Source organism: Chelon labrosus, assembly GCF_963514085.1.
Source record: "Chelon labrosus genome assembly, chromosome: 3".
In the NCBI taxonomy this organism is placed as follows: Eukaryota; Metazoa; Chordata; class Actinopteri; order Mugiliformes; family Mugilidae; genus Chelon; species Chelon labrosus.
This window is the reverse complement of record NC_140339.1, coordinates 18,038,635-18,062,676: the sequence shown is the minus strand read 5'-3', so window position 1 is coordinate 18,062,676 and position 24,042 is coordinate 18,038,635. Positions and strand designations below refer to the sequence as shown.

The following is a 24,042-nucleotide window of genomic DNA, read 5'->3' as shown; positions in this document are numbered from 1 at the left end:
AACATTATTTGCCTCCGCTGTAAAGGCAACAAAGGGATCTTACCCCCACTGCAAATGAATGAGCCCAGGTCCCTAGTTATCACTGGTTATTGTTCCAATCAGGCTGGCTTTGAAAGGGGAGGCGCGCTCTCCTTTGGACAGCTCATTAAGATAACACACAAACGTGGCTCCCCATCATCCTGGGTTTATTAAAGTGGGGCTCATTTCAGCTCCTTTGTCTCATGCAGGAACCTCTGGCTTTGTCAGCGCAATTGGAGCCAGATGGCAAAACAAAGCTGCCTGTCTGGATTGCTTAGGGAGTGATCTCTGAAGACAGAGCCATTAGCTTGATTTCACAAGCTCACCGCCCACAACGTCCACCTGGATCAACCAGGTACATGGTCGATGACGAGAAGGAGCGAGAGCAAAGGTGGCTGCGAGTTGCTGTCTTGTCAATGGAGTGCAGGCGTACTACAGTCTTCCAGCTCTAGCCCCTTTAGCTAAAGCTGAGCTATTAAGTCTTGCTAGTTGTGGGATGGCTGACCCGGCTCCAGGCTGCACAGATCTCTCTGAAACATTCATGAGCGAGGCGGTAGAGAATAAAAGCCATTGTCCCCCTTCACTCAGAGGCTCTCCTTCACCTCTCGGCTTATTAAAATCACATGGTATTAACTTTGGCGTTCACAGAAAGGCTAAATAATTCAATCAGAATAAAGAAGGAGTCAAATGAATAACTCTAATGACATTAACGCTTGAGGGAGAACTGCTCAGGACTGTGAGGGGTACTTACTGAGGCTAGGCAGGCAGAAGAAGCTTGCTCTGCTTGCTAATGGCAAAATTAATTCTGGCCTCATAAGGTCATCTTCATACTAAGCAAAATATCACATTATTCTCATCACTGAAAAAGAAGCACACATTGCAGATTGCCTCGGTTCCCTGGCACTCTTCAAAAGCAAAATATAAATATGGAGCAAACCCAGGACTCTCATTCAGTGCAAAGCTACAGAAAACACTTTTTTATTTAACAGGCATTAAAAAAAATGTTTTGGTAAATATGCTTATTCGATTACTTTCCGAGACTTAGATCAGTGGACTGACATCACTCTTACGTGAGCAGTACACGGAGACTGGAAAGAAGGGAAAACACAGATCTTGGATGTCTGCAAATTTAACAAAAGATTCCAGTCAACGTCTCTAAAGCTCACTAATTAGCACATAGTCAGGTAATAACTCATTTATTTAATCCGTACAAAATCTGACAAATATCTGTGTATAATTCTTAGCCTGGTGTGGTTTTCTTCCAGCCATTACAATGACTTTGCAAGGCTACGCTAAACTAAGACGGTGAAAACACAGATAGATGCACGTATGCAACATCAAGGCTGTTTGAAGTGTCTCTAGCACTGTGATGTAGCAGTGGACCACAGGTTCCTGCACTGCTTTTGGATGTTCTGATCCAAGCAAATAACATTTACAAAAGTTATTTTGTAATAGTTCCAGAAGTGTTAGATTTGATTTATTACATTAATTAATATATGCATTATGAAGAAAGGGTGTTGCTGTGTCAATATGGTCATCGAGTTGATGCATTACTGCAATAAACAGAAGGAAACAATGAGGTAGATATTCAAGTATGTCTATCTGTGATGCAAACATCAGCACATTAGAACTGTTATTGCAAGTTATGTTATCACCTTGGTGTAAGCATTAAGTTCAAAGCAAAAAGGAAGCTCTTTCCTTTGAAACATTATACACTTTAGATCACGATGTTAGCTTTGCCATTCCAGAGTTAGAATGCTAATAATAGCATTTAGCTCAATTTAGTGCAGCCTGACAGAGACGCAAGTGTTAACTCTTGGCCTTGTTCATCTTTATTTCCTTCTTTAAATGCTCAGCTCTAGCCGGTTTATTTACCAAGGAAAGTTCCTAATGGCAAGAACAACTTATTTTGGCCCTTTTCCCTTTTTTTAAACTAGATCTCACTTAAAAATAACAGTGGCTTAGAGAATGCTAGAAGTGGTGCAAGGACTGTCACAAGTAATGTCTGTTTATTCTGCTGGACCGGTCCTCGTGAATTTCAAAGCAACTTATTCCGAGTGACAACAATGTGCAACACATTTCAGCCAGGACTCAATTGCAAAATCAATTTGGCTTGATAAACGGGATCGCTTGAGTGCAGTGCACGACAGCACTATTGTTGGCATTTTGTGAAACTTGGAACTTGTGGAACTTGTTACCACTAAATTTACAGACAAGATAGATTTTACTGTTATGGCTGTAGCTTTGGGGCAGCGGATAATGTAAAACAGCTTCTTGGCATCACTAAATTAGTGCGTCCATCTCCCTCTCTCTGCCTTAAATTCTCTCTGTCTCTCTCTCTCTCTCTCTCTCTCTCTCTCTCTCACACACATATATAGAGCTATGCCACTGGGTTGCTGTGTTCAATGGTCTCGGTGTTTGGAGCTGGTTTCACTCCTCATGTGGACTCAGGGTGCATGAGCGTTTGCTCACACTTCAGTAAACATACGTAACTTTCATTTACTCGTTCTGTTGGGTTCCTACCATCCTGATAACTGCACTTCTTGTTAAAGAAGGCTGATTTTTGCATTATTTAATACTGTGTATTTGTAACTTGAAAGCTTTCCACAAAGACACAGAGTATATATAGAGGAAAAACATACCCTTCTAAATCAGATTACCAATATGCTGCATTTGTAAAGAATCAAATGTCCTGTTTACAGGCTCAGATACACAACTAATTCCTTTTTTAGTTGCTATAGGCCCTGATGGTGTTTACAGTCTTGCATAATTAGAGCACTCAGAGTGCTCAATGTAAAAGATGAGGTTTAAACATTCTGAAACATCAGTTTTAGCTAAGGATGTAACCCTTCAACAAGTACGTGTTCAACTGCAACTGTTTCCTGTCTGTGTGAGAGGCTGAGACTTGACCGGGTGTGGATTGGCTGACCTGTCTTTGACTCGTCTTCTTCCAGCTCCTTGGCCTCTTCAGCTGTGGGAAGACAGAGGAGCCGTTATCAGTGGTAGCCACGGTACAAAGGCAAGCACACAATGTAGTCACTTCATCACAAGCCTATGGTGAGCTGATCCCTCAGAGCTCAAAGGACAAGCTGTGATGAGAGAGCTATATGACGATGAAGCCCCACACAACGGTGCCCCCGCCACATCATACACACACACACACACACACACATACACACAGTGCCATATCCACCCCTTAACCTCCTATCCAGGCCTTTCACAAAGACAGTAATCACATTAGGCTTTAGCTGCAGGCTCTCTGAAAACCCACTGTCAACAGAGTTGGGGAAGCAACCCAGTGACGGCTGTCACACTTATATACACATGTGGCAAGGATGCGCATGTACGCACACACATGCAGGCTAAAAATAGCTCGGGACAGAGTATCCAAGTGGTGGATATTTAGTTTGTAACAGTATTCTCAATGCAATCAGGCTCAAGATCCACTATTTAGTGCCTGATACATGAGACTGAACTGATAATTGAACACAATTAAATGACAGGGTAACACAATTCATATGTTTATATTCTTGCACGTTTGCCTGATTTTCCTCGACTTTGAAAGCATAGACTATAATCCTCTAGGGAAATTAAGCAAAAATCCCTATTATTACAGCAGCAGAACGTGCTGAGTTTCCAGATTCAAACAGCCTCTGTATGCAGGGAAGTCTAGCCATTCTTTAGTTTCTTCCACAGTGTAAATATGTATTTGGAAATCAGACTGAATAAAAAGTTCCATGTATGTATCAGAGATAACTATACTGTTCATTGTCAGGTTTTAAGTTCTTTATAGTCCCATCTGCAAACTCACTTCAACTATGAAGTGAATATCAAGAATGCAGTGAACCTGTTATTAACGTGGCCATCTCTGAGAGAAAAACCCACAAAAGCACTGTGAAAACAGCAATATTGTACCTCAACCTCACATCCTCAGCATCTGTAGTGTAAAAGGAACACAGACGTGTGAGCCCGTTTACATCCCCTGCTTCAGTCCACACCTCCAAATCGACCAACAGTCCTACCACTGTGGCAGCAGCGGAAACACCTTGGGGGACAAGGCTTTGATAGGAGAGGGAGGCTCATTTAAAGGCGCCTTAAAGTCAGGTTGAAGACGAGGCCATCCACAGAGAAGGGAGTGAGAACTGCCTCCCTTGTACTTTCAGTGTTACAATTTTATGCCCCTCTACTGGCCGCGTTCCAAATGTGTGGGGGTAAGAAAGAGGATGGTTATGGCTTAAACACAAAAGCTGGACTAAACACATAAAAGACGAAAGAGTCAGGGGACGGAAACAGCTGCTCAGTGAAGCCAGGAGAATTGTACTGTTCCTCATCCTCCTGCCGTCTGTCCCTGTGTTTTCTTACACAGAAGTGGGCTGCAGCACTGCCTCTGAATCTCTTCAAACACTGCTGTGACAACATGACTGATTCAAACGTAAGCCAAAGAAAACAGTCCTAGTTAGTATACCTACACTTGCATAAAAACACTGATAAGTGGCCTAATTATTTCACTCTTGCACCATAGAAACCACCATAGTTTCGTCTCTGCAGAACCTCGGTGCATGTTAAGAGACAAGGCTTAATGACCTTAGTTTTTTAAGTCATATTCTTACCAGCGGCTTTCTTTTTCCCGTATTTGGCTTCGTATGTTACCTCATGTGAGTCACGTACACACAGATCAATGATAGGTGTTTGCCCGGGGTAAACCTGTTTTACTTGAAGGTTAGCCTTTATGAAACATGTCCACCACTGTGGTAAAACCCCATAGGGGAAACACTGCTTCCCTTGGGGGAGATCTGTCCATGTCACTTACACATGATACCCCGAGTAGGCCTGATTAAATCACATGCTTATCTGAATGTAAAATGAGTTCTGGAGAAATGGATGAGTAGCCCTGGATAGGTCAGTGAAAGCACACACATATATATTTATATATATATAAGGGCTGTAGTCATTATGTGAGGAAGGCCAAAGAGAAGGATGAATAAAAAAAACAATAGTGAGAGCAGAGCCACGCTAGCGCCGAGACACAACACTGCCCCTGGAATTGAGCTTTCGCCTCTGACTGCAATACCACAAGCTGCTCTGCTCTGTTATGATACACATTCTGGTGCTCCACATATATTATGACAGGGAAGAAAAATGACTTACTCACTTTCTCCACTTTTACTGACCCTTCCACCCCGGCTGCCCAGACACAGTGAAGTGAGAGTCAACTTCAATCTGGCCATACCAGCGAACACCATTAAAAGATAAGACAACCACAATTAGGTTGCACTTCCCTGCTTCCTGCCCTCCCCACAGCTCTGGATATGTGCATGGAAATCCTATTTTAAGCCCCTCCACATCTGTATTCATACAGTATCACTCTATCAGGAGAATGATATGTGAATAAGTCAGCTTCCCTGCTCTTCGTGTTTGTGCTGGGAAAACACCAAAGGCTCCAGAAGCATTGCTAGCAGGGGACAGAATGAGACTTAACATTTCAATAAGGCGGACAGTGGATGGCCACATAATCAATCCCGCCTTCAGCGTTAGGGCTGCAGGCGAGACAAGCAGCTCCTCCTCCAGCCCAGTGAAGAAAAAGGGACCCATAACCCTCGGAGCCCTTTGCCCGTGGGAGGAACTGCATTATATTTCTGTCTTTCCATTTCATTTGATTTCAGATGTTCCATGGAGCTATTTACTCTTTCCTCTGAGTCTGTGTCACTTCCATATTTATTTTTAAACCTCTGGGCCCTGGTGCAGACACTGGCTGACCTTTATTTAAATGTCTCCTCCACTCTGAGCGGATCTCATTACAGCAGAGCTGGTGGCTTTGCACTATCTATCTCATTTCAAAACTTTTTCTCTTTGCACTTGCGGCAATCCTCAGCCATTCCGCAACGCTAATTACTGGACCCGAGTAATGATGTTCCTCTCTGCCGAAGATACGTGTCCCACCATCCGAGATCCTGCCTATTCGCATTAAGCAGAACTCCCTCTGGATTCTCAAAGTTCCTTGAGCAGTTAACATCTCATCACTGCTTTCTGCTCCGTCTCTCTCGCTCTCATTGCGCCTCCCACATGATCCAGGCACCACGTCGCAGTTATGCATATCATCTGCTGTGCCACTGTGTGAGGAGTTTAAGGAATCATCCTGCATTTTAATGAAAGCCCTGAGAGTGTGTGGAAGGGCCTGAGAGCATCATAGGTTATCATCCATTATTCAGCAAGCCCTTGAACTGTGTACGCAGTAGGCCAACATGATCTAAGTAAAAAAACAGGAGATCACTTCATTAGTTTTTTATTTATTTTTTGTGCATGTTGCTCAAAAGTTGCCACTGCTCTGAGATTCACATTTTATATTGCTCCTAATGAAGACAAGACAGAGCCAAAATTTGCTTTTGTGTAACCTTGAAGGAACCAGAATTCGAATGAGCGCTACCACCAGTGAATTGAGAGAAAATGCGCCGGTGTTGAATGTGCACACAGCCACTTCTCCCACTGGTGCGTCCCTTTCTCTCTTTTTCTCTCTCTCCAATTCACACTACCTTCTCTCCTGGCCTCCTCGCAGCTCTCCTTGATCTTCCTGCGGCAGACGGCAGCCAGGGCGATGAGCAGTACCAGCAGACACACGGCCAGGCCAACAGTTACCCACAGAGCCACTGGGGGGAACGCGATGTTCTGACCTGCAGCAGAAAGGGCAGAGGGAGAGAGAGGGCAGAGGAGACAGAGCCTCATTATTCACTCTCGCGGAGCTAAAATAAGAGCGCAACTTTTACCGCTGCATCCATCACCATTATTCTGCCATTTGACAATTCTGCTGTTAAAGAGTTCCTTATCACAAAAAATGTTTAAACAGTCCAGACTGCAAAATCGCCAAAGCACAACACAGCTGACACTGATGATGATTACGGGTTACAGTTAGGCCATGATCGTAAGCATTGTCAAATCCACTCCGTATTAGCTTTGACTTTCAGAGGCTGCCGGCGAAAAAAAATAGAATTGAACTTTTGCTTGATGCGAACACAATACGGGCGTCTTTACTAGCGTCCAATTAAGACACTTGAGTCATTCAATTGAGTCCAGATGGCAGATTGCTTACCAGTCACATAAGTCTGTGTTGTCGTTTCACTCGAGCAGCATTGGCACAGCTTTCTGGGGATGTTGGCACTAACTATCCCACCCCCTGCCTTCTGCTACACGTTGCTCAGATGTCAGGAGTTCTGATACTTTTGCTTTAATATTCTATAACTTCTCAATGTCCACGACATAATCATTATTATTCTGTCGATAAGCTGAGAGTGAGATGAGAATGGCGCTCTAGTGTCTCCACAGCCAGCAGCTGGTTGGTCGTGGTCGTAAACATAATCCTCCTTAAAACCCTAAAGTGTTGATTTTGTTGCTCTGGGATTTGCACGATCTTTAACAAACAAGACATAACATGCTAATTGAAGTGATAGTTGGATTTTGTTTCCACAGTTTTCAGTTTCTGCGATAAGTTAGCCGACTGTTACCAGTAGCTTCATATTTATCGCACAAAGTATGGTATCTATTTTTTAGTCTCGCCCTCTGCAAGAAGGGCTTGTTCTTAAAATATATTTTACAGCAGTAAAAGTAAAAAAATTATGTTCACTGCATATTAATATACATAAAATACGAGTTTCTAACAATGTACAATCTTGCACTATGCTGAAATTGCTTGGCAAACAATTAGCCGTCCAAGTCAGTGACAGTATCCTGGCAAACTGTAAACAGATGAGAAATAAAAACTGGTCAGCGGGACAAAAAAAAAAATAGATAAAAAATAAAAAAAGATGTCAGACACTGCCAAATTTCCCTGGGGTATTCAAGCTGAACAGAGGGAGAAGAAAAGAAAACAGCAGAGCCACTAAATAGCTGTTTGCCAGGCTATAGCACACACAGGCCTTCTTCAGTTACCGCCTGCTTACGGTGGTTAAAAAAAAAATATATAAAATAAAAAGGCATTGGAAATATGTAATGCCTAAATTGCAAAAAGAGCTTCTTCTGTTGTCACCCAAGTGGAAGCAGTTTCCTTGGAGTTGCCGGTGATGTTCCAGTAAACTACAAGCTACAGCAACATTAACAGATGCTGCAGCCTCTGAAGCTGATGAAATAATATCAAACAAAGGTAATCATATTACTTCAGCCATATGGAAACGGTTTGGAAGGACATGTTTGTCTCTTGGAGATTTTGATGGCAGCTACCGACCTAGCTCCAAAACCACAACTAAAACGCAGCATACTGTGTCAACCTGTGTGACGAGGCAGGACACAGATGGAAGGAAATTACAGGTGTGTTGACATTTCATATTGGGAAAAACATGCTGCCAATTTATAAAAGTCAAAAAGCCTGGTTTTTGTTAAGACGTTGCAAAGAATAAATTGAATCTATGAACCACAAGTGCACTTTCGGAGGCACTTTTAGACGTTGGTACAACGAAACATGAGAGAAGTTCAACGGCGGCACTTGAGCTTAAGTCCTTACAGTGGTGTTGCATGGCTACACAACCACACACTGTGGTCAGACAGAGTCCTGTTAGATGAACAAATATAACCCGTCTGTTGTAACACTTCCAACGTGAATGTTTCCCTACTCATAATAATTGATACAGTATTGATCCCACATGTGGAAATTATTTCCCTCCATTTGACCCATCCATTCATTCACACAGTAGTGTATACACTCAGAGCAATGGGCTGCTGGCTCTTTTGTGCCGTCCCCAGGGAGCAATTTGGGGGTCAGGTGCTTGCTCAAGGTACCTCAACCATGGACACGGGAGGAAGCAAACCTGTGACCCTTCGGTCCCAAAGCTGCTTGCCTAACCACTACTCCACAGCTCCCCCAATGTGCAAATGTGCCTTTTTGTTATCTTTCTTGTTTGTTGATGCTGATTATTACATGTGTTATATAGTTTTAAATAACCCAAACCACTTTTTTTGGAAAAGGTTTGTCTTGAGTTTATGTACAAATAATATATACATGAATGGCCCATAATACTGAAAAGAAATCGAGACTTCTGGAGGCCACATACTGCCCAGCTTACATTCAGTCATCCTGTCTGTCGTCCATGCAGCAATTACATGGGTTGCAGTGACATTTCAAATTCCACAACAATGACTCGTAATGACTTCGGGGAGCAGGTGGGTTTCCCCCTGACTTTTTTCGCTAACTGGATGGATTGCTATAAAATTCACAACACATTCCTCCCTTAACTTTACTTCAAATGCCATCGTCAGGTCAAATAGGCAAAACCTAGCCATGATGACTCCTGCATGTTAAATGGAAAGGACAGATTATATCAAGTAATTATCATGTCATTATTATGATGTTATTGTAAGGTCATTATAATTTATTAACTATATGTATCTATTTTAGGTGAGTCTCCCGTTACACAAGTACCATAAAAACTCTCTGGCGCTGCAAAGCAGGACAAACAACCAAATGTCACAGAAAAAGGATCAAAGGGAAAGTCAATCTTGTCATTTTGATGAAGCTGCATAAGCCTCCCCGGGCTAGCCATGACTGATGGTGCTGTGGCTCGCTGTCCACTGAACCCCTTCACTCTGCTATATTTAAAGAATGACCATCTGAAAGCCACTTTGTATTAACCACAAAAACATGCATGAAAGAGGAATAATCATGCACCAGCTGTCCGCGTCTCACCAAGTCAGAAAAGTAACGAATGTGTCTCGCTTTTTGTGACGAGCAAAGAGGACGCCGTGCTCTTTGCTTCCGCGATCCTTCTCATTCTCTCTTTTATTCTCACACCTTCCCACCACACGCTCCCTCCCTCAAGGCAGACTGATAAAGACAAATGCCATAGTCGGCTATCATTGCAACGCCGGGGCCCGAAGGGCTGCAGGATCATATTTTTCTTTTTCTCTTGTTTGATGATGTGATTTTGTTTTCTTCAGAAATAGATTTGTCTCTAATGGCTCTGTTTACCTATCCTCCCTTTCCCCTTTTCCCTATTCCCCCAGTGCAAGGGTAAGGATGGAGTGCTCTGGGCTCCACCGTCACATTACCTAGAGTCTGCAGACTTGAGAGCTGCAGCAAACAGGGCAAACTTCACTTTACACTTTATGGCATGGAACTCATCAAAATGCCTTAGAAGAATATAGAATATCATTTTAAAGCCAACTTTGCAGTGAGCAATGTTTGAAGTTTCCAGCACCAACGGCATTAAGTTGATTTATCGTAATAACAGACCGAAATACTGCACACTTATTAAAGTTCCTTGTCTATACTTAAAATGAATAGTGTAAACAGTCAGTTGGTGTACATAAAACAATGCACTGGTTATCAAGGTCTGGATTCATGGTGAAATCCTACACATTTAACCTACACACAACTGTACATTATTTCTTATAATAACACCACTCTATTAGCATAATTGTTGCACCTACAACAGTGGTATTGGTCATGTAAAAAGCATTTCGCAAATATTAAAAATGAAAGAAGGGCAATGAACGCAGATAACCGCATTCTGCAACCCCTTATTATAATTTTAGCAGCAGAATCTGCTTCCCGTGCAACTGTACGGCACGCAGTCGAGGACCAATAGCTCCTGGCACTCTTGTCATTCATTTTAAATACGTGCCTGTCATGTGCCGCGGCCCCCTGGAAGGGCCACAATCCACAGCTGTCTGAACATGTAGAGGTCACATCTGTCCCATACATTACTGATAAGTGCAGTATGCGGACATAATTACAGGAACACCTGCACAACGTAATGTAAATTGCGTAATAGCCTTTATAACGATTTGACTGAAAATGCGCCTGCGAGGCACTGTGTCAACACTATGGCAGTTTTAGAGGCTGTAAAATGTTTCTATTACATGGTACATATAATGTGATCTGTTACTGTGTCCATCCAACTATCAAGTTTCATAAAAACACAGTAAAGGGTAATACAAGTGGACCTTCAATCAATTTTTGCAACGTTTTACACATTACAGAATATCACCATACTTGACTGTAACTTCTTATACAAGGTGGTGCTGTTTTGTGTACCATAGGAGGCCACAGAAGACCGCTAAGGTAAAAATAGTTATTTAATGGGGGCAGGCAAGAGAATGATAAAACACCACCTCCATACGGAGCCTCCAACACAGGGCGTATCGCCAGTGAGAAATGAGGCTCCCTTAGTCTCTGGAAGACACTATAGGGGACTCGCAAGGGGCCGGCTTAGGTATTGTTCGGGCTTCAGTGAATGAGAGAGCCAAGATTTGCAGGCATTTTTACAAGCCTGAGTGTTTTCTCTCCAGCACCTTTGGTGGAATAAAGTGCTCCTAAGACTCCCTTGCCTGTCATCTCGGTTCTGCAACGTGAAGACAGTGGAGATCAAAGCTGCTTTCCCTCCAACTGTCACCCCAGTTTTACCTGCCTGGAAGAAACCTAGCCTCTTAAGCTGTGACCAAAGGAGAATAATGTCCCTTGACAGAAGGATGGCTTCAGGCTAAAAAGAGCCTCAAGGCTCATTGTAGACAAGCTGGAGGGATGAGGAAGAGGAGAGGAAGAGTCAATTAGGTTTTTCTTTCATTGTCAGAATGAACAACCTGGACTTATTCAGCCAGGTTGAGAAAATAGAGGTGGAGAGAGAGGGGGTATGTAGTGGTGGGCTGTTGATCACAGAAGAGCGAGCTGGACTAGGGGCTAGCCCAGGGGTTGAGCAGCAGCAGGTCCCGGCCCTGCTGGAGGGCCTATATGGCTCTGGAGACCACGGAGGCACAGCCATGCCCAGGAATGGAAATAGGGTTATATATCTCTCTAACAATGAGCCACACGGCAGAGATAAAGACATTCGCTCAGACAATACAGTATGACAGCGAAGAAACTGTAAGGTGAATAAGATATAAAACTCAGCGAGACAAAACAGGAGCTCACGCTTAAATCACATTAACGCCGGTGAGGTGATTGATGCATACTACCTCAGAGAGCGCAGGAAAACTCGGCGACATTGGTGATTTAAACTTCTTTATTCGGTTTCTGCGTAACGCGGCCGATCTCACAGGAAAGAGATCGGCAGAAACAATAACAACAGTGCTAATGGAAAGAGGATGGCCTCTGTGTCAGAGCACACGGATTAGCCGGAATGAAAAACATGAGCATGAATATTAGGATTACATTGAACGTATGACTTTGAATTTGTTTCAGCTTCAGTTTCAATTATGAGCCTTTATTATCAACCTCGAAGGTGTCCATCAAAGCCGCAGAACCCTCCCGATTCAGCCCCTGCATGACAAGCTCATGACCACACAGGCACACCAGCTGTTCTTGCAATATTTCTAGGAACACCTCTCCTCTCTGGGAGAGGACAAGGATCTGACATGTAGAGGGAAAACTTGGCAAAGTGAGATGGATGCTGACAGGTTTTTGCCCCGTCAGCATCTTTGCTCTGAGCCTTCTCTCTCTCTTTTTTGCATTTCAATAAACAGTTTTCCATCGAGATGCTACCTCTGTGTCTTATTGGCATGCAGTGAGGCAATACGCTTGTCTCTAGGACGACCTAGCGCCTATTTACTTACACAATTTGTCTGACATTATTGCCCTTCCCTTGACGCCAGGGGCTTGTGGCAAACACGAGTGTATGATGTGCAGACGTGCACATTAAAACAGAGTAATGGCTCCGCATTTATAGGAATAAAGTTTCTAACAGCCCTCTTTTTTCTCAGCGGGAGAACTATAAAAGCCATCTGGTAGTGGTGGGGGAAACGGTGGAGGGTGTGGCGGGGAGTAAGGTGGATGTGATAGTGAGTCAGTGAAGGTTGAAAAGATGGGGTAAGCGGGTGAATGACCGAGCGACCCTGGCGGATGAAAAAAAAAAAACAACTGGATTAATGAGTTTTTGGCTTTGCAAGCAAGAAAGCACTGAGATGGTGACTGCGTGAATGCTGGACTCGAGCTGAATCACAATGAGGTTCAGCGGTATTAGTCTACTCTGGAGTTGTAAGCTGTCTCTCAGACAAATCAGGCTGCTTCTGACCTTTCTCCAGCGGAAGGTTGCCTCACAGTCCGGTGGGTAGCCTGCCTATAGTGCAGCGCTATAGATTTAGAATGATGAGTTGGTGCGCTAAGGTTACCTCCCTCATAAAATGAGTCAGACTTTAATCTGATTTATCCACAGGTGAATATTCCCCGCCGCCCAACGGTCACACAGCACAGGAGAGAAATTGAAGAGGGAGTGCACTTCGGTTACAAATGGCAGGACAATGCAAGGTATGAATTTGGGTTATTGTGGGTTATACAGTTAAATCCATGTATGATTGTACATTGACATATTTTTTTTTTGTTATTTTAGGTGCTTATCAAAACATATTCTGTTATATGTGCAAACTGACCGGTTGAAAATCAAACTTTGTGGTTGACTTGGCAATGTGTCTTCCTCCTGGAGAGTGACCGTTGCGAAGTGATTTTCTTTACAATGAAAAGAATCCTGCAATCACCCACCATTGTTGTCTTCTGTGGATCTCCAGGTCTTTTATTGTTGATGAGCTCACCAGGTACATTTTCTCAGAATGTACCTGTTGTAACTGTTGATTTGGTCGCTCCTGCTATCTCTCTGATCAATTGGTTTGGGGTTTTGTTTTTTTTTGGCAGCCTTGTGACGGCCACTATTTCACTTGTACTGAGAGCTCCTTTGAACACATTCTGTGCGTTCACGGGAAATCAGCACGGGACCTGTTACCTGTTTAACTGTATAAGAAGTATTGATGGAATATCCCACATCCGTCCATCTAAGAGCTTTTGAGTGAAAGGAGAAATTAAAAGCGTAAATAAGAAACTTCTGGTCTTAATAGGTATTGTGAAGAGTCGACTGTCTCAGGTGTGCCGATCAGAGCAGCTGCTGCTGAGCGTACGCCAATCAAGCCTGGAAGTTTACTGAAGGACTTTCAACTCTCCCACTCATCTCCAGTTCTTCAGTTTACCTCTGTGGAAGTACAACTTTGGAAACTTTGGAAGTACAATTTCAAATGTGCCTGCCCTCTACTTTTTGCTGGAACTCCGCTCCAGCTTTTGTAAACTTTTTTTTCATTAAACTCCTGTTTTCGTGCCTGAACACCTGAGTCCTGTGCCCGGGTCCTTTTCCAGAGTTTTGAGTTGTCTTCAACATAATACAGCAGACGCTGGAAGTTAATGGCCTCTCTTAGTTCGCTGAATATACTGTACGATGATTTCGTCATAACCCATTAGCAAAGATGCATCAAGAAAGGACAGTACAGAAATGTCAAATGTATGTCTGAGGTACTTTAAAAAAAAGTCTCTCTATTAAAGTTTGCCCACTCTAGAGCACTAACAAGAACTTTTCATCTGTTGCAATAAAAATCTTACTCACTCATACTACTCATATTAAAATTACTAAAAAGAATTTCCACTCTCAAACATTAATATCAGGTAGATTCTAGTAGCAATTGTGTATTTCCTAAAGGTATACTGCTATTGGTCCAAAATGTGTGTGTTATGTAAGATGTGGTGCTAGATCACACACTTCTATGTTTTTCAATACATTAAATACTATACGGGGCTTTGTGACATCCAGCTGCCTGATAATACATTTTCACTGAATGACTAAGATTAAGCTTCTAAAAGTGTCAGCAACATTGAAACTAGTGGGTAACAGAATTTACTGAAGTACTTAGGGGCACTGTCAGGTGCTTCTCTATGAATTACTACAGCACATACAAGCAAAACTACAATGACGGTGTCTGATTCGGAGGGAGGAAAGGAGGAAGCTAAGTCACAGGTACTTTCAAAGGAATGATTTCAAGTCTTAGTCAGATTTGCCAGGGGCAAGGTTAGAGTGAATTTTCTCATCTTTACAGCTGAAGGTAATCCCATACCCAGTAGACTGGCTAATTAACTCAATATACAGCTCAGAGCCAACTGCATGGCTGTCGTGTTAGCAAGGCCGAGGGTACATTACAGGCAGAAGGGTGTGAGAATGTGTAATAGCTCTGTGGGAGAATATATAAACAATGGCCTGGGGTAGAGGTGGCCAGTAGAACTGAAATAAACTTCACACCGGTGCAGATACATGCCCTGATGTGGATCTGGCTACACTATTTGTTATGGTACAGAATGGATTTTAAATGTCACGTCAAAGTGCACCGCGAGCATCAACTCACTGCGTGTTAACCAGTGAGCATACGCTGCAGTTTTACACTAAAACAAACACACATTTGCATGCGAAGGGAAGGGAGGGGGTGAACAAATGGAGTGAGACAGTTCAATAGAGGGAACCAAACCACGAGGAAATATGTCAGCAAGTGTGAGGAATGTTTGGGAACGTGCTCCAGCTCTGACACTAGCAGCACTGGCACTAGTGTAAAAAGAGAAGCCACAATGCAGACGCTGTTGGCAGAGTCCCTGTCCTGATGATGAGACAAGTCAGCCGTGGAAGGACATGGTGAAAAAACAGGGTTTGTGGTACATGACTTGCGAGCATTTCACCCAAATCTAAATCCTGTGCTTGTACTGCAGCTCCTGAGAGAAACTGAAGCAAATGCATGCACACGTATAGTGTCAGCTGTACAGTGGGATAAGCTCTTACTTTTCACCAGGCATGAAACTCTCCTCCACAACTGCGGTAAACTATATAAATAGTTAACTGATCACAGCTTTATGTAAAAAAACCTCAGTTTCTCCTGCATTTGAAACACGTTCTATTAAAAGTACAAGATATATTATAGCATGTCATTATTATGAAAATTCAAAATACACGCCATCAAAAATGTTGTATCACACTGCCTGGTGTTAGCCTGTGAGAGGATAGGAATGAAAGTGGGTGACGACACAGTCTCACTTCATCTAACACCAGGCAGACTAACTCTCTCAACATCTCCCATGTCCCTCTCTGCCCCGCTGGGGCCTCAATTAAAAACGCCTCTGATGTCTAGTAACTGACAGAGAGTCCATCACTTCTGCACATCCCTCTCCACCGAGAGTGGCATTAAGATGTTGGAGGCAGAGTGAACTATCGATTTACTTTTCTTTTTCTTTCTTTTTTTTTTGGATTGCTCCATTTCTTCACTTGGCCATCTTCGGCATGCGGGCTGAACTTAGGAGCAATAATCAGTTTACAATGTTGTGTTGTCTAAAATTTTAATTAGCTTTTAAAAAGGCCCTGCCTTTGAGTATGTTGCTGAGGTTGTGTAGAGAAGAATCACTAGTGACAGCTATCAGTACCAAAACAGACTATCTGGTTGGTTGATTACGCCAAGTAGAAGTAGTAGAAGCTGAGAGTAGAGTAGAGTAGAGCAGAGCGACATGGACAAATAGGTATTAAAGAATTCAAGAGACATCTGAGCTACAGTACATTTGGTTCCCCTTAGAGCAGTATTAATTATTGTTCTCGCCACTTGGGGACAGTGCAACAAGCTGTAAACACTGACATACTATCATCTTAAAAAGCTGTTACGGTGAATGTGTTGGCAAACGGTTACATGGTCCACATCCTTTAGCACACAGAGAGAGAGCAACGTTAAGATTAGTTTGCAGTAGCACCCTCCACTTCTAGCACGTTTCTTGTCTCTTCCTGCCTGAATTGTTTGGCACTTCAGCGGTTAAATGCCCCAATAGGTTTGGCAGCTAATCTTTTTTTTTTGCTAACTCAAGGAGATACAGCAGACCTATCAGACCATTTTTGCTCTGATAAATGTGACAGAATTTTATAAAAAAAATAGCTGCACAACCCAAAAAAAAAAAGAGTTGAAAGACACTACAATGTGCCAAGCCTTTGAGCGTTTGTTACCACAATGTATAAATATATTCTTTTAATCTGTTGTCAGTATAAAATTGTGAATTAGAGCAGCTTCAAAATGTCAATATGTAAAAATGTTTTCCAAGAGAAAGTTCCACAAATTACATTGGTTTTAATTAATTAATTTAATTAAGGAGTAAATTGATAAAGACGCCTTCAGACCTTATGACTGGTGTCGGCCTTCAGCGCTTCCTGCAATCGGCCACCGTTGATCAGCTGCAAAACTTTCAATCGGAACACCCCTAAAGGTGTTACCTAGAGGTAGTTTTTATATTTTTCAGTGCATATTCACATGCTACTAGTGTAGAAACCTTTTATGTAACTGATTAAGTGCACACATTAAAGCATAACAAGGGCTCATTACACATGATAGAAGGAACACATAACAGCGTAGGCAAACACTGAATAAATTCCCCACTACTAAAATTATAAACTAACATGGTGGATGAGTCACAACTCCTTTGTGCTTATTCTGATGGCTCATTGCACCGAGAACAGCTTGAAACTCTCTGCAGACACTCGAAGTGCACACCTATTGCTGAAACAACTCCTGTGTTGCATCAGTACAGTGCAAAGTGGGTGAGAAATATCAACCAGAATAGGAACTTCAACAAGACACTTATTGAACCATCCATTCAAGTGTTCATTTAAGTCAGGAACACACCCAGCAGATGCACCAGTCTTCGTGATAGTCTTTCGCTTTTACTTTTTGTCTCTTAGATTGCCCTGCGGCTGTAATGACCAAGCTAAACAGCAAGTCCTTGAATCTAGTGCGCTGTAGTTCCAAAACTGCCTCATCTCTTGCGGCCATCATGGATTCTGTCGGACGTCATCTGGTAAGACTTTGAAAAAGTAATGCACGACTTTTGAAGAATCAACGATTGTTGATGACGAAACAAAGCCAGAGTTCAAATCCACAACAGTTGCTGCTTCACAAGGTAACGTCTCTGAATATAAAACAATGGGTGTAAGCTTAACCCTGTATCACACAGCCACGTAAGCTCTACCCAAAAAAAAAAAAGACATTAAAGAGCTGCCTGGACCTCTTCAAAGAATCCAAGTTCTTAGTATGCTTCTCCCACTGCAGCATTACTAGGAGAATATATAATGACAGATTTTTTTAAAAGGCATGTCTCTGTATGTCTCTGCCTAGGGCTCTCATTATAAAACAGCATTTCTCATTTTCCTCTGCTGCAGTCTTTGGTGGTTACTGCAGAGACAGATGAATATTCTCAAAGCACCCGAGCTTGGCCGGACTCAAGACTCTGGTGCTGGTCAGCTCATTCACATGAGTCATTCATCTTATGAACGCAACCAGACCTCCACATATGATAGCTAGTTAGTTTAAATGCTAAAAGGTCAGAGGTCAGATTTAGCTACTTAACACCGCTGGTGATAGGGTCTTATTTGAGGAAATTTGTCAGGGCGGGTGATTATCAGACATTGAACTGTATCATCACACTTCTGCTCCAAGAAACAAATGTGTATTGATGCAAAATGCAAAATCCACTTTTTATTCATTTTAAAAAATAATTACATTTCCTCTGGTCTGAAACCCACAAGACATGAGAAACGATCATCCCCGTATTTCTTTCCTTTCTCTGTGGGTCAAAAAGAGTTCGTCTGAACAAGGCGTTCAGGTAAACAAACCCCAGGGAGTCAGTTCTACCCCCAGCTGGTAGGATGTACGACTGAACTACGGTGTTTTGGGGTTAGGGACAATCATATTCCAGAAAGGAGCCCGGACTACACATTTGCATTTAAAGCTACAAACAATGAGAAGGCCTGCTTGGAAAGGGGCTGAAATTAGGGGTAAATCGGCATGGTGGAATAAAGGATCTGTGCGGTATTTTGAGGTGAGACTTCAAAGAATCCTTTGAGGACAAGTGAGAATATGATATAATACGGGACCTTTAGGTGTGTAATATGTGTTGGTGGGCAGCAAGGAGAATGGCAAATCTAAATAAGGTTCATATAACTGGAGACTTAGTGAAAAACACTATTATTTCTGACTTTAACAAGCTAATGATCAGCCTTGTAACATATTTAACTAAATGCATGAATTGTAGCTTTTTTTCACGATGACATTTTTGCAATTTACTGCTGGATTAATAATATACTGTAGTCTGCAAGCTAGCAGTGAGTCCACTGCCACAGGAAATGATTAAAGTGGACAGATTTTAGGTCATTAAACACTGAAAAAGCTTTATCGTGTCCATTAAGGCCACTGTTGAATCAATACATATAGTTCATCTTGGAAGATCTTGTTCTTTATTGAGTGTAAATCACAAAACGCATTCTTCTCTCGATGACAATTGACTGCGCTTGAGGTTTTTGTAAAATACCTTGTAACCAAAATCCTCTACTCAAGTTGGTTAGAGTGGCATTATTTATCATTTCATTAAAATGTTACAGTTAAGGCACACTTACACTATTTTTTTTTATTGCAGTCATTTTACAAAAGCTAAAAAGCTACTCCAGGCTTTGCTTTGACAGTTCTTTTAGAAGGGTCCTTAACAATGCCCCTAAGCTTTCCCAAAATCACTGTCAAATACAGCTTCTTGCGGCTTATTGCTTAAATATACTTTGTCTCCTTCCAGCACTTTCAAAATATGGTATCTTGGACAGACTGAAAAAAAAATTGCTCTGTAAATCTCTCTCCATGGAATATAGCTAATCACGGTCTCACAACTTGTGTGTAGCTAAGTTATTTAGCCTAACAAAAAGCTCAGCCTCTGGCAGAGAAAGGAGTCAGGGACAATATGTTCATTCCAATGTCCCACAAGGGTGGGCCTTCCCACAAATCGAATAAATTATAACTAAACACGGCTTGCTAATGCACAAACGAGGACATTTATTGTCTCATTTGTCTTAAGATATCCACACAAAGTCTAAGAAAGAGCCAAAATAAACGAGGAAACCTGGCAACAATTAATCATAGTCAAGATATGAGAAAATAATAACTCAAAACATGTAATATCCTTTCTGCTGCAAACATTGAACAGATACACACAACATGAAAAGAGGAAAGGAACCAAGGCGTTGGGAATTAAAATGGTGAGATAAGATAAGATTTTGTTGAAAGTTAAATGCATACAATCTTTAAATGAATACAATCTGAAACTCAGTTTCACTGTCCTTGAGCAAGGCATTAACGCCTAAAACCGTGCTCAGTGGCTGGCAGATCAGGACTTTGGTTTTTCCCAGGTGTGAGTATGTAAACCAGGCCACTGCTATAAACAGCATTGCTAAGCAAGCGTTTTTCTGAGTAAACAAAACCAAAACTGACTCTTTCACTTGGGCCATGACTTTGAGCCCATGCTCCTTCTAGAGAACAAAGAACCATAGTTTCCGAACAGGGCTGCAGTTTTTAACATGTCACTGTATAGACTGGTTATGAGCTGCTTCCAGATGTGCCTGTACAACTACTATGAAGCACTAGGAAGTGATTAAGAGAGTCCAAACGACTATATGCGATGAGCAATGTTTCAAAATGTTTGCAATACATAGTGTACACCCCGCTTAATACCCCGCATAGTACAGAGTGAGTGATCATTACATCTCCCACCAATTCTCGTATGTATTGTTCTAATAACCGTTGCATAATGCACATCTGTAGCCTCCGGTGCACCTAAATGACAGAAAGACCTTGAAGAAAATGTTACATTTGTCCTCTTTTCTTCCCATTTTGTCAAATTTATGCACCATTTTAACACACTCTACTGTCATCTTTGACGCTGACCACTTTTCCTTTCAAATTTATTAGAAATAAAAAGAAAATACTGGATAAAAAAAAAAAAAAACATTTTCTAACCACTCTTGTAGAATCAATGGCAGATTTACAATGTACAGGATTACAACTTGAATCCTATTTTACTCCGTAACCTTGACAGCTTCTTTTCCTGCTTTGGAGAACCAGCACTAATTCCCCTCATGGTGCACAATACAAAACAGGACACAGTCACTTTCATCTCGCCATGTAAGTCATAACTTTGCTGAAGCAGCACATATTTCAAACCTATGACCAGTTACATCCGTGAGCCTGCAGTGTTATCATATTGCGTAGCGTGGCTTTATTGAGACACGTAGAAATATTGAAATCCAAGGACATCAGCTGTCAGCCTGCCTGAGGTGTCAGTGTGATATTGCAGATATATCACAGAAAATATATCAAGTGCTTCTTTTGTTAAACCGTTTTTCCCCCCATGTTCATGTGTTCACTTTACTAGAGATAGACAATTATTATCTAAGCCTGAGGTAAGGTTTCCACTAGTACGAAGTTAGCTTAGAACAAACATCCAACCTGCATCTGTTCAGTTGTAACAACATTAACTTCTAAAGCTACAATTAACACATTGTGTTATATAGTGCTAGGTGAACTCTGTAAGCTTCTGAAAGAGCCAGGGATTTCTTGGTTCATCAGCTCACATACTCTTAGCAGTGCAACACTGTTTAGGTTCCTTAACCCCTCTAACAAGTGCATTTGGAAAACGACCCGACATTACAAATGGCATCACTCTTCATCTGGCAGAGTAAGCTGCTGAAAGCATCGAGACAGATACATTATAGATATGACAGACTCTTGTGGCGTGGGTCATCGAGCTGTCTCTGGCATTGACAGAGGGCTGCACTTAGCGCTGCAACACACACGGGGACGACAAGTCATGAAATTAAACACAGTTGACAATATTAATAAGGTAAGAGGAGCGGGTTTGTTTCCTTGTGGACAGTTTGTCTGTAATGAGCCGCAAGCTGTCAGGCTCCGGGGAGACAGGCGTGGCTACAAAGTCCGAGCCAGCGGGAAGATATTAATGCAACTTGAAGGGGACGTGAGTCATCGCGAGCCGCTGTCCATTCAAACTGGTATCACAAGGAGCGCGACCGCAGCATGGCTTAATCACAGTCATTACTGTGATATTTGACACTACGGTTGAAATAAAGGGCTCTGTAATAGGTGCGCTTCTTATTGTGCGGTGAGTCAGCGGGTGCTTACGCATTTTCAAGTCAAGCTGTCAGTACAGAGGGAGGTGAACGAGTCGAGCACTACGCCTGCTCAAAACTCCTTTCCTCTGGGACACAGCCACACTCAGTCCGTTCCTAACTTCCATTTCACACTTGGTAATCAATTACTGGTCTCTAGAGCTATCGAAGAAAAAGAGTCACCTATCCTGAGAATAAGCTAAATCTCTCAACGCCTCCTAATTGAAAACACATTATAGCCCTAGACAATGGTCTCTGTGTGTTGCCAACCACTAATTTGGACTGTTTGCATGCACAGAACAAAGCAATTTACTGAGGTTGCAAACATCCTTTGCAGGACAATAATTCATCGCGTTATCAGGTGCAGAGTTTAAACATCAAATAAATGGGCTGAATAATTAAATAACCGAACTTTGAAGGTGTGCCCAGCCGTTTGTTGGTGGCTGTTCTCCCAGCAACTCTGAAAAGCTGAAACTAATATGATTTCATATCGTGAAGCCAAGACTGATGCCAGACCTCCCGAAACCAATCCCTCTTACAGGATTTAGAGGGAGCTGTGTGAAATGTACACTGCAGGGCCCCACCGGTCCCAATGATAGCCCTCGCTGTGAGTCCAAATCAAAATGAACCCGATCAATAACAAAAGAGGGCTTTTGTGTGTTTACTGCCATCATAAATACAGTGTCCTGAAAAGGAAAGCGAGGGAGGACGGATAGACAGGTTTCCACCAGGCCGGGAACAGACATAAAGATGTCAGACTGCCATTTGTGGGAAGATGGCAGCGGGTAACATCACACTTCTTGATATGTTGCCAAAGATGGACACACTGCAAGATGTACTTGGTGCACACAAACCTAAAAACAAAGTGTCACTGCTATGGCATCCAAAGGTTTCCCAGCAGAACATAGCACTGTCACAAGATGGTCAATGTTATTTACTTCTCCTGTCTGTGGTCATAATGTTATACCTGATCGGTGTATATACACTCATAAATGTATTGTGTGAGCTAACACATGGAAGCTGATAACCTTTTCTTACAGAGCAAACAGACAGACTTACAGTAACAAGGAAAACTCACAGTGCAAGAACAAAATGTATCTATCAAAGTATCTTTTAATTGCGGCAAAGAAAACACTTTGACACTTAGACAGCAGCGCCAATAGCATTTAATGCTAAAAAGTCAACATGGCGGATTAAACGCAAATAAAGGGAGAATACATCCTAGCACAAGAGAGGAGCTCATTTTATCTTTCTGATTGCACTGCTCTAAAAGAGCTGCACACCGACCAGCAACTGCCCACAACTGAATCCAACAATCCCTCAGAGCTGCTAACGGTAAGACTGGGAGCATGACAAATACCACTGCCCTGGCCATAATACAAGGATAAAATATCCCATACTGAAGGCCCAGAAGAGGACGTTCAAACATCTTAGAGCAGTGACATCGACAAGTGGCCCCAGTTAATAATCCTGATAGGAATTAATGTGCTTACAATGGTGCCATTGCTGCCTACCTGAATTTATTCTAGATTGCCTACATTACTTCATCTGTCTATTTGGTTGTTTTTTTTACCCTAGCTGTGCTCCAGATAAGACAGAGCATGCATTCAGCAAAAGAAAAGAAGGCCTGTTTGTGCGGTGGACACTAATTAATACAGTGCTTGGTAGAGAAAGTTGCCTGCTTGGTACTCTGCTGACAACAGATTCATTTATACTGCTGTTTTCTGTTCCTCTGAAGGCTCCGTTAATTGCGTTTAAATTAGTCCTTGTTTGGTGTGGAACAAGGGCCAACACAGTGGTTTGTTATGGATGCTAGAAGCTAAAACAGGATTTTGGGCAGCATATCTGCATCCTAGCACATTCATGCAGTGTTTTTTTTTCTGCTGTTCTCACCAAAGACATTGCACATATTGTATTTGTTTTGATTTTGCGCACAAATGCCAAATATACATATATAGATATAGAATGTGTGAATATAGCACAGACTTTGGACATGTACCTAGCACACGTGTACTGAGTATATACAGATTTCTGTATTTTTTACATTGTCTTTTGTTCAGTTGTTCTGCATATGCTGTTTCCGTTCCTCTCTTTTCTTATCTTCCTCTTTTTGACATAGTTTTTGATAGGAGATCTTATCAGACAGAGGCACAAACATGTTGTAAAATATTTCATGAATCCTTGCAATTACTGCAGTTTCACCACACTACAGCTACTCTAATGAAAGAACCTTAGAACAGGCAGATCGTTGCATCTTTCTGTTTGGCCCTTTGGCAATACC

The 24,042-nt window shown here is 42.2% G+C and overlaps 1 protein-coding gene across 2 annotated transcripts in view; it reads right to left on the bottom strand.

Annotated features, from left to right (window-relative positions):
• Positions 1-24,042, bottom strand: part of cd276 (CD276 molecule) — a 67,063-nt gene that overhangs the window by 16,024 nt on the left and 26,997 nt on the right. For both annotated transcript variants that reach the window (XM_084574953.1, XM_084574954.1), the window contains exons 5-6: positions 6,549-6,686; positions 2,948-2,989 (exon numbers count right to left, since the gene is read on the bottom strand). In XM_084574953.1, the coding sequence (XP_084431079.1) occupies positions 2,948-2,989; positions 6,549-6,686 (180 nt within the window). The remainder of the gene's footprint in view (positions 1-2,947; positions 2,990-6,548; positions 6,687-24,042) is intronic.